The sequence below is a fragment of the Pundamilia nyererei genome, unplaced genomic scaffold (assembly GCF_000239375.1).
Source record: "Pundamilia nyererei isolate P.nyererei 1_Seehausen unplaced genomic scaffold, PunNye1.0 scaffold00200, whole genome shotgun sequence".
Classification (NCBI taxonomy): Eukaryota; Metazoa; Chordata; class Actinopteri; order Cichliformes; family Cichlidae; genus Pundamilia; species Pundamilia nyererei.
The window spans coordinates 827,512-838,438 of record NW_005187601.1 but is presented as its reverse complement, the minus strand read 5'-3'; the positions used below and the strand labels follow the sequence as shown (position 1 = coordinate 838,438).

The 10,927-nt window shown below is 42.7% G+C and overlaps 1 protein-coding gene across 1 annotated transcript in view; it reads left to right on the top strand.

The window, feature by feature from the left end:
* LOC102214097 (ankyrin repeat and BTB/POZ domain-containing protein 2-like) overlaps positions 1–10,813 on the top strand; it is a 23,591-nt gene extending 12,778 nt beyond the window's left edge. Inside the window, exons 3-17 of the mRNA XM_005747606.1 lie at positions 117–269; positions 608–773; positions 1,767–1,856; positions 1,935–2,036; positions 2,164–2,260; positions 2,618–2,744; positions 2,835–3,088; positions 4,473–4,651; positions 5,404–5,509; positions 5,595–5,697; positions 7,206–7,278; positions 7,363–7,431; positions 8,127–8,240; positions 8,830–9,027; positions 10,589–10,813. Of these exons, the coding sequence (XP_005747663.1) occupies positions 117–269; positions 608–773; positions 1,767–1,856; positions 1,935–2,036; positions 2,164–2,260; positions 2,618–2,744; positions 2,835–3,088; positions 4,473–4,651; positions 5,404–5,509; positions 5,595–5,697; positions 7,206–7,278; positions 7,363–7,431; positions 8,127–8,240; positions 8,830–9,027; positions 10,589–10,813 (2,056 nt within the window). The remainder of the gene's footprint in view (positions 1–116; positions 270–607; positions 774–1,766; positions 1,857–1,934; positions 2,037–2,163; positions 2,261–2,617; positions 2,745–2,834; positions 3,089–4,472; positions 4,652–5,403; positions 5,510–5,594; positions 5,698–7,205; positions 7,279–7,362; positions 7,432–8,126; positions 8,241–8,829; positions 9,028–10,588) is intronic.
* Positions 10,814–10,927: the final 114 nt, after the last annotated feature.

The following is a 10,927-nucleotide window of genomic DNA, read 5'->3' as shown; positions in this document are numbered from 1 at the left end:
GTGTGTGTGTGTGTGTGTGTGTGTGTGTGTGTGTGTGTGTGTGTGTGTGTGTGTGTGTGTGTGTGTGTGTGTGTGTGTGGCCACCTCTATACTGTCTTATGTTAAACTTTTTTCAGGCCATTCTTGCTCCTCCCTCCTCTCATGGAGTGGATCCGTGTTGCCGTGGTGCACGCTGAACATCGCCGTAGCCTATTGGTTGATAGTGATGATGTCAGACAGGCGGCCAGACAGCTTTTGCCAGGACTAGACTGTGAGCCCAGGCAGCTGAGGTAGGACACCAAAGAATAAAACCACTGATCGTGTATACTGTCAAAGCAGGAGTTGACTGATTACCAGCCTGTCTGGTTATTGGTGCATTATTCAACCTTCTCAACTAGACTGTATTGAAAGGATGCCTTAGATCTTCCAGGTACAGAAAGACTGCCTAGTGACCACAAAAAAGAAAATGAAATCAAGCCTCCAATCAGGAACCCTGAATATCAAAAGAAGCTGTATGGATATCAGTATGAGCAGCATCTAGTCCTCTAATAGGTGGATGTTCTCTAAAAATGCCGTGCAGATAGGAGTTAAATTGATATGACCCGTTTTTTACTGTGTTACTCTGCAGGCCAGAGTGCTGTTTCCAGTTGTTTAAATGTCTGGATGCAGAAGCTGCTTCGGATAAATTCCAGTTGGATTTAGGTTTCAGGATGCTCTCGTGTGGCCGAGCAGACCTGCTCCACCACGCCGCCCGGCTTCTAGGAGCTGAAGGTGTCAACACTATAGACGATCAGGTGAGTGCAGCTGTGTGTCAGTGACTGGAACAGATACTAGGTTGATGTTTATACGTTTAAAATGTAATTCAGAAAACTGCTTAAAAATTTACTGAGAAGACTCCAATCAGAGTAAGGTCAGAAGAGCTCTGCTGGATAAATGTGATACCTTTGTCAGTATACAGATAGATTCATAGGAGACAGAGTCTAATATCAGCAGCTGTGGGACAGCTATGAATAATTTGTTTTCTAATGGTTACAATTTTATTTGCGAAGAAATTCATCAAGTCATTGCTAGTTAAGGTTAAAGGAATAATTGGTTCAACAAAGCTGTGACTCTTTGTCAGTCTGACTGCACTGACACGATGATGTCTCAGCTCTCAGATCTCTTTTTTATAGATTTATAGAGTTTGAAGTGTGTCTGATTTGTTGGCTTCTTCTTCAGAGTAGTCACATTATCATATGCTAGATAACAGTAACCGTAATAACAGGATCATGGACCTCTGTCGTAGCAGAGTTTAGGTAGCTGCTCTGCATTGTCTCGGCACATGGATGGAAGAAGATAACAGTGGCGGTATCACTTCCTTAAAGTTAGTTCCAGCCCTTTGAGAAAGACATCTACTGTAATGACATGTATTGTCCGGTGCTCATTATTGCAAAATTAAAATGATTATGTGTTTTTATATGTGATCTGCTCATTTTAGCTGACTCTATGAGCCAAACGATGCATTAGTCCGTTTGTTTTGTCTTGCATTGATTTACGATCTACAAATGTAAAAATGTAGATTCTTCTTTTGTGCACAAATAATGAGATACAACTGTATCTATTTTCACGATGCAAAATCATTAACATTTTAAAAATCTTAAATACATCTTACATATCATGTGTACATAGTTGCACTGGTGGATGTCATTCTGTTCCTCTGTCTCCTGATGTGTTTTCCATTGTATTACTTTGTATCTAAATTTTGTACATAAATAAAAAGAAACAAAACCTACTATGTGTTCTTGCAGGGAATGAGCCCTCTAATGTACGCCTCAGCAGCAGGAGATGAGGCACTAGTGCAGACGCTCATTGAAGCCGGAGCTCACCTGGACATGCAGGTAAAGAGTGATGGTGGTGTAGGTAAAACCTCATTGCATAACAACAGGTTGTGAAGTATGTGTGTGCTTTATGTTCAGGTCCCTGGCAGCTCTGCCAGACATCCGTCTGTTTACCCAGGCAGTCGGCACTGGGTGGCCTTAACATTTGCTGTGCTTCACAGTCACCTGTCCGTGGCTCAGGTGAGTCCTTCAAACAGACTCCATCAGCAGAAAAACATTTCACTGGACTACTGAAATTAGCATTTTAATTGCTGCAGTGGTCTGACTGAATGAGTCTCTCACAGTATCGTGTTTCTCATGCTGGCAGCTGCTTTTGGAGGCCGGTGCAGACGTGGAGGGTGGAGCCTTGCTGGACAGTCAGGAGAGCTCAGCTGAGACACCACTACAGCTAGCTGCTGCAGCAGGTATCATTCTGCTGAACATTTTAGTGTGTGTAATCTGAAGTTAACTGACAAAACTGTAGCTTTACCAAAGTGGACCTTTTTGATCAGAAACACATTGTTAATAAGAATAAATTACAATGGTGTAAATAAAAACTGGTTACAATGTAACATCTATTTTGAGGTTTTCGTGTGGTTGACTGTTTGGTGAAAACTATTTGTATGAATAGATGTTTTAGCAGAATAATGACTTGTATACTGACAGCGCTGCCAGTTTAGGCTCTATGAGGGGCCTCATGAGGGTCATGTGACCACGAGTCACACATGTCACATGTCACATGTTTCGAATGGATCCACCAATAGAACATCCGATCTTCTCAGGTTACTACGACATGGTTAGCCTGCTGCTCGCTCACGGAGCAGACCCTCTGATCAAAGTGCATCATGGGAATTCACCGCTGTATGAAGACATGAACTGCTTTAGCTATGCAGCAGCACATGGGCACAGGTGAGACTTAAAGTTCCACATTTTCCAGTTCCTGTTTTACCTTGCTCTTTCACACATATATAGCAACACATTTGCCCTTTCCACCTGCAGAAACATCTTCAGGAGGCTTCTGCAGCAGCCACAGCACAGGAAGGAGGACATCCTCTCTCTGGAAGAGATCCTGGCTGAAGGAGTGGAGGATGAGGAGGAAGAGGAACTAAAATTTTCAACACAGCCTCTAGCTCCTGACTCCCCAAGCATTGTTCCGAGTTTGTGTAAGAACCGGATGAAGGCCCTGCAGCAGGCAGCCTACTACAGCGCGGAGCACGGCTACCTGGATGTCACCATGGAGCTCAGAGACATGGGTAAGCACGTGATGTCAAACTGAGGAACTCTGAACTGGGGTAATCTTTTAATTAAGAAGTAAATACATATGCACTGCAGGCTCCTGGTATAATTTTGAAATGTGCGTAATTTATTTTAAACTTGTGACAGATAAAAACAAAATTTCATGCTGAAGAAATCAGAGGAGAGCAAAATGTGAGATTTACAGTCCTTTATTACAAAGCTCAGGATGAAAATATCCATGAATATCAGACAGAGATTCATCATGAGCTTCATAATGAGCCCAGTTACACCTTATTTGTTACTTTAATTGGCTCTAATGAAATCAAATTGATTGAAAAATTAGTTCATTAAAAAAACACACGTCCAGTGAAGTGAACACATTGAAACTATTAGCCTATTGTGCAGCCCTAGCACAGTACCAAGAAGCAGGCACAGAGGTGTATTTATGAAGCTCATTGCTGGGACATGAAAATCTACCTCAAGTGTTCACTGCTTGGAGTTATTATAATCTGACAGGAGGGTGTGTCGACATATAGAACAATCTGGAAAACAAAGAAAACATGTTTCAACAGCGAGCGTTTAAAACTGTTATCTAGTATTTTTATATACTTATCGGTTTAATAACCAGTTTCAATTCATAACCTTTTCTTTTATAGTCAGGTGGGATGTGATGGACTGTAAGCGATTAGCTGCTGAGATTCAAACGTGAGACCAGTCCAAAAATACTTTCTTTCTGCTTACATGAAGCAGCTCTCTGGTTCAGAGAACTCAGCTAGTAGAGTCAAATACAGTGGCCCTGAGAGGCCAAACGGACTGCAACTTAAGAACACACCAGCAATAAGAAAAACGCTGCAAAAGCACATAAAACACAACGGAAATGGGAAAAAACACAAGGGAAGTGTTTCTGGGGAGACAATAACCCGACGGACCATTTGCAGGAATATGCTAAGATTGCGCTGAGAGACGTAAAAGAAGTTGAGGATGTGACAGCTAGTGCTGTCAGCGTTAAACGCGTTAGCACGGTTAGCTCGTTAACGCGTTTAATGCTGACAGCACAAATTTTTTTTGTTGTCCATGAGGTGTGCACGTTCTCTTTGTATTTGTGTGCTTCAACAAATGAAAGTGAAATAAACTGAATGAACTAACAAAAGCATTCAAAATCCAAACTTTGTATGATGTCAGGAAACTTGGTGGTTTTCCATATATTGCATTGAAAGCGTCTTTATAAAAGGAACATTTGCAATCACCTGCCTGCAGCTTCCTATTTCCTTTGGCTTTGATGAGCAGCGATCCAGAGAGCGGCGGGGAAAAACAGAGTAGTTTAACAGCTTGTTGCTTCTGGCTCCAACTGCACAAAGACCTCAAACACGTTCCCTGGTTCCCTCTCGCTGATCTCTCCAGGTGTCCCCTGGAGGCTGCACATCTGGTTAGAGTCTCTGCTCAGAGCCCAACAGCTGTGTAGGGACGATGTCATCATTTCCCTCCTCACAGAGTTCACCTCTATCAGGACGGAGGACTACAGCCCCGGGCTTCTCTCCACGGGCATCCCGCTCATGTTCAGCATGTTGGAGACCACCAAGGTACAACTCAGCACCTCTGCATCTCTGATTATGTGGCTTTTCCTGTCTTTCCATAATTTCATGGAAATGCGGATGAAGGGTTTGAGGCAGAGCAGCTAAACAAAAGAAACAGAAATGATGATTCCTGACCTGTCTTGAAAAATAGCGATGGTACATTTTTATTGTTAAACAGATTTTAGAGAGTGGTGTCACACTCTGTGCCCAGTACAACAAACATCTACTAGCTCTACAAGGTGGCGGAAGTTCAGTTGTTTTTTTGCTCCCATGCATGAAAGACAAACTGTGTGTCACAATGATACTGCTGCAGAACGTGACAAAGCGTGGTTCCCGACCACTCCCACACTTTTGAAAAGGTACAAAGAGCCAACCATTTGGGGACATTTATACCTGCACTGGGGACTATTCTGAAATTCAAACCTGTTCAAACTATGACACCATATTATAAAAATATTTTCTCATTTATTTACATACTTGTTTGTTCTTTGGTAATTTCTCAGTAAAGTTCATCACAGCACTCAGCAGTGGCATTAGTGTGAGCCACGTTCACACATCCATCAGTGTCATACTCACATGCTGATGGATGCTTCGGGGAAAATTTCCCGCAGATGCTTCACCACTGGAGGAGTCAGAGTTTGGATCATCAGTCTTCTTATATAATACAGCATATATAAAGGACTGTGTGTGGATGTGTGCTGCTGAATGTGCAGAGGTCAGTGCTACGATGATCTCCTGTTCTGTTTTATTCTATGTAGGACTACGTGGTAACAAAGCGTCTGGCGACTGTCTTTTCTCTCTGCTACGGCTCGTCTCCCGTTCCTCCGGTCCCACCTTTGGACGTCACTCTGTCCACACAGCTGGGTAACACTCCCCTCCTGCCAGTGTCAATGTTTAGCATGTTACATTTGACCAACTTATGAAGGATTACATGGTTGTCTCTGCTCAGATATTCATTTTCTGAACAACAAAGAGATGTCAGATGTGACATTCATGGTGGACGGGCGCCCATTCTTTGCACATCGAGTGCTGCTGATGTCTGCGTCAGACAGGTATCATCTCTCTTCTCTGACTGACATTAGCTGCCTGTTATTATTAACCTATAAGAGGCTGCAGACATGTTCTAGTCAATGCAAACAAAATTAATGTGTAAGGGCATGTAGCAAAAGGACTATACAATGCAAGAATATAGGCTCGTGCACGCAATGCTTGGAGAAATTGCATAACATGTAAATTGTAAGTAGTTAAATTTCCAATAATGAGGTCAGGGTATATGTGTAAATAAGAAGTCTGGGTGAGCTAACGGCTCAAGCTTTTGACTCCTCTAAACGCTGCATTTCACAGTTTTTCTACTCTTGGATCTGTATGATGTCACTGAGAGCAGATATTATTAATATGATTAACTCTACAGCTCTAATTCAGACAGAGAAGGACATGAGGGACTGCACATGGCTCTAGTGTAAAGTTATTTTGAGCTCTTATTTAAGCAAAGCTCGTCTAGAAGAGTTATGATAAGTGAAATCCCCCAACAGACTCTCCAAACATGCTGCTGACTCAAAAACACTTAAGCACACTATAAAGTGCTGACAGTGTGAAATTAACCTAAGATGTGAAGCAGCTTTGTATAACTCATAACAGAGGAACCTGTCCACTACACTAAATATTCTGATGTACGTATGTATGGGAGTAGGCGTGTTCAGATCCAGTAAAGTGGGATTTGGCAGGTTGGACCAGTGTGAGGGAAGAAAATAATTTAGAAATAAGACAAATACGCCTCAGCAGTTTTTTTGTCTTTGCATACAGGCTGTGATCAGCTGACCTGTTTGTGGTTGCTGCTTGCCGCCCTTGATTCTAACACTGCACTGCCGTAAGCTTCACCACAGTACTGCTCGCTAAGCAGTTTAACCTGCACCAAACTGTATTTTCATGAAACCTTTGAGTAATACAAAATAATTATACCTTAATTGTTTCTTCTCACAATATGTGAGATCAATTTCAAAATATCAACATTGTGAAATGGATCCAATATTATTATTTTTTAAATAGCACGTGTAACTTCACTGAGTGACCCGACACGGCTCCGTGGGTGTGTTTTTGCCTTTTTCTTTTATTTTGATACAATCCGTTTTTATTATTTGCGGCACTTTCCGGCGCACGCTGCTCCAGCAGCTCCTCTCTCCCCGGCCCGGCTGCTACTGCAATGGGGAAGACCCACACAGCACACCCTGAACCTGCTGCTCCACTCCTCCCCTGCAGCCGAGCCACCAACCACACCTGGACACATCATGATTTAGAACCAAACTTTAAATGTTCATTTTATCAAATGGCGCTGAGCACCTAGAAATGAACCTTTCATCCACTAATAGGAGGCATTCCTCAGTGAGCTTCCGTGTGCTATGATAACCAATGAGAGAAAGTATCCATTTTAATGTGATTATTGATAATTCTTTCAGAACAGCTCTTACACTTTATTTAGAAAGTTTATGTGAACAAGTGGCCTCGAATGTCACCGCCTTTTTAAAGAATGAAATGTGTCCTGATGTGCGTTCTGTCCTGGCAGGTTTCGCCAGCTGCTCGCAGATTCCCCCGATAACATCGTCCACATCAATCACATGACCTACGGCATCTTCCAGGTGAGGAACTAGCTTACCCCTTGTGCTTCGGTGCAGATGTGACTGAGACCTTTAGGTGGATGAAGGCTGTTTGTTTCCCTGCAGATGATGATGAAGTCTCTGTACTGTGGAGGAACTGAGGGGCTGTCTGTGTCTCCCTCTGAAGCCTTGAAGGTAAACGTCCCACAGACTGTGAGTCAATGCCTGCTCCAGTCTGGGCCTTTTTTAGGATTTCCAGCTTGTTGTGGATTGTACTGGTTTGTGTTTCATTAGATGAATCTCTTTAAGCCACTGACTGTGAGGTAGGTTTAAACTATTTATGACTTACTTCTGTCACCGGGGCAAATATTTTAGACGGCATCTGTTATTTTCTGTTGTGTCTGCTGGCAAATCAGTCAAACATTTCTTTTTGGTAACGTGCTTTTTTGGACAGGAGCAGCAATCGTGGCTCAAGAGTTGGGTGTTCGCCTTGTAATTGGAAGGTTGTCGGTTCGAGCCCTGGCTCCGACAGTCTCAGTCGTTGTGTCCTTGGGCAAGACACTTCACCTGTTGCCTTCTGGTGGTGGTCAGAGGGCCCGGTGGTGTCAGTGCGCCCCAGGGTGGCTGTAGCTACAATGTAGCTGCCATCACCAATGTGTGTGTGAATGGGTGGATGACTGGATGTGTAAAGTGCTTTGGGGTCCTTAGGGACTAGTTAAGCACTATACAAATACAGGCCATTTACCATTTTTACCATCAGGTTATTACTATGGCAGAAGTACACATCCATAAATGATTTTAATGTGTATTCACCACTCGTGTGTGCATAACCAGCTTTGTAAATAGTGTAAAGTACACTGATGGTTTACTCTTTGGTATCTGTCTCATAGCTGTTGCCAGTGGCCACTTTCTACCAGCTCCGAGGTCTGCAAAGACGCTGTGAAATGTCACTGTCGCAAAGCCTTACTCTGGACAATACTGTCAGCATATACAAGGCTGCTAAGGTAAAAACACACAAGCTGACATGTAAGACAGTTAGATATCTGGGACACAGCTTTTATTCAAACCATAGACTGCATATGAAAGCACTGTCATGAAAAGTAGCAGTAGTAGTAGCCACGGCAAATCTAAATATCCCAAAAAAGATTAAATTGAAGGGGAGACTGATCAAACATAACTCAGGTAAAGTTTTGGATTGTTGCCTTTTGATGGGCAGTTACAGAACCTGATGATAGGACTCGTATAAACTCCACCACAAACTGTTTCTCTCACTTTATTACTTTAGATTACAGAGAAAATAAAGAATAGGCAGAATTTGTGATTTCTCATATTACATTTGATTGATTGGACCATGTTCTATTTAGACCTTCATGCTTCAGGCTGTGAAACTAAAAACTCGAGCCTTATTTTCTTTTAGGTGTAAAAATTATTGTATTTTTTAATGGTGACTCGAATTTCAAGATCATAATAGAAGGAACAACTGTTTGCATAAATGTTGCTGCGAAAAAAATCTCCAAGGAAAATTTTCTTATATCAACATCATATATAAAATGGATTATCGCAGAGACACTGACTCAGCTTCTGCACTTGCAGCACCATGGAGGAGCTGAACTCTGCAGGTTTTGTGAAGGATTCTTCCTGCAGAACATGGATCAGCTCCTGGACAGGGAGGACTTCCACAGCCTGCTGCTAGGAGGTCTCAGTCAAGAGCTGCTATACCCAGGCCTGGGCACCCGATCTGGACTCGACCAAGATCAGGATCTACTGGTCCTCCTAAGGGACTTGGAGAATGTACTTATCCAGAGACTTTATATCCTCCACTCTGCATGTCGAGAGCAGAAATGGTGGAAATGTTGACTGTGTTCGACCACACTCGTATGTGTACCTGGGAATAGAAGCCATACTGTATATAGTATAGAGACACATTTTAGTGTAGAAGAATCCCAGTATCGATGATCTTAATTAACAGCTCTTAACTGGTTGAAGGTTTTCCTGTTACTCTGGATTTGACTCTGATGTTGGTCAGAAAAAAGGATCAATGTCACGCTTGGCTCTAGTTATTTGTGATGAGTAAACGATCATTTCTTCATTTAATTTTCCCGAGTTTTCACTCGGAGGATGTGTGTTTAATAAAGACATTATCTCAGACCACCTGTTAAAGCTGGTGATTTAACGTGTTAGCATTACTTTACATTATTTTAGCCCATATTTGGGAAGCACGCCAACACCAAAAAAGAATAATGAGAAATATCAGTACTCATTTAAAATGCAACCTTAGGAAAACATTTTCTACTCTGACTTGCTGTCAGATTCAGTCCTGTTTTTGTGGTAATCTGAAAAACTGTTGCTAGCAGATTTTATTAGCTAGCTCAGCGGTCCCCAACCCCCAGGCCACAGATCGGTACCGGTTCGTGAGTCGTTTGGTACCGGGCCGCGAGAGTTGAGGCTCGGGTGTGAAATTTATGTTTTTCAGGGTTTTTAGTGTTATTTTTTTTAATCGTTTTTATCGTTAACTCTGTTTCCCTGGGTCTTTTCCCGTGTGTTATGAACAAATCTTCTTTTTTTTGGTACCAGTACTGGTTTTATTTTGTTGTATTTATCCGCGACACCTTAAAGGCCGGTCCGTGAAAATGTTGAAAATGTTGTTGGACATAAACTTGTCTGTGACGCAAAAAAGGTTGGGGACCGCTGAGCTAGCTAACTGACAGACATAAACGGAGAAGCTGGAACACTATTTTAAAAGTACTCCATGAAACGGCTAAATGGTTTGGTGACATTTAAATAAAGATTTATGGTCTGGGGAAATATAAGGAAACTCAGTTTGAAACCATCATAGATGATAGCACTGCTGTCTCAGGATTGACTGGTTAATTGTTTGGTCCATATATTGTTAACAGGACAGACTGTCTGGGAATATTAAGGTGTTACCGTTGATAAGGTGAAAGGTGCTACATCAATAGGCTTTAAGAACAGATTCAATTTTTGAAAGTGGGAGAAAAAGACTGCCTGTAAAGAATACCACCAATGAGCCTGAGTGACTGCGAGCTTCATTTATGGCTACATTTACAGAACATCTTATTAGTGTAGCGAATCCAAGATGGAATCCAAGATGGCGCCAGTGTGTACGCCAGGCCGTCTTCTTCTCCCCAAGCTCTGAGTACTGCTTGCCGTTTTGCTTTATGTATGCTTCCCGGCTGTTTTTGCACTAATTGCCTATGATCGTCAAACTCTTTTGAATCTTCGACCATTGAACCATCAAACGCCAGACGTACGCTGGGAACCAGGGACTTTCCCCCCGCTTTCGACGGATATTCTTCCCCTCGTACGCCACCTGTCTTTTGCCCCCCTACAGAAAAAACGACTTAGGAGACAGGGTAAACGGAGCGGTATCCGTGAACGCATCAAGGCCTACCTAAAGTCACACGAGGTGATTAACCACTATGTTATCTTGGATATTTTACGTTCCTCCCCATCCTTCCAGGACTGGTCTACCTTTAGGCTGATTCGCCATGTCGGCCAGCATGCTCACTCGGTCTACCTGCTTGGTGTTGGATGCAGACCTCCAGAGGTGGCGTGAAGCACAGCAATCTACGCCTGTTGAGGCGCACTCATAGAAGTGATAATGTGACTACGATCCGGATGGCACTGCTCAACACCAGCTTATTAAAGAACAAGTCCTTAATCCTAAATG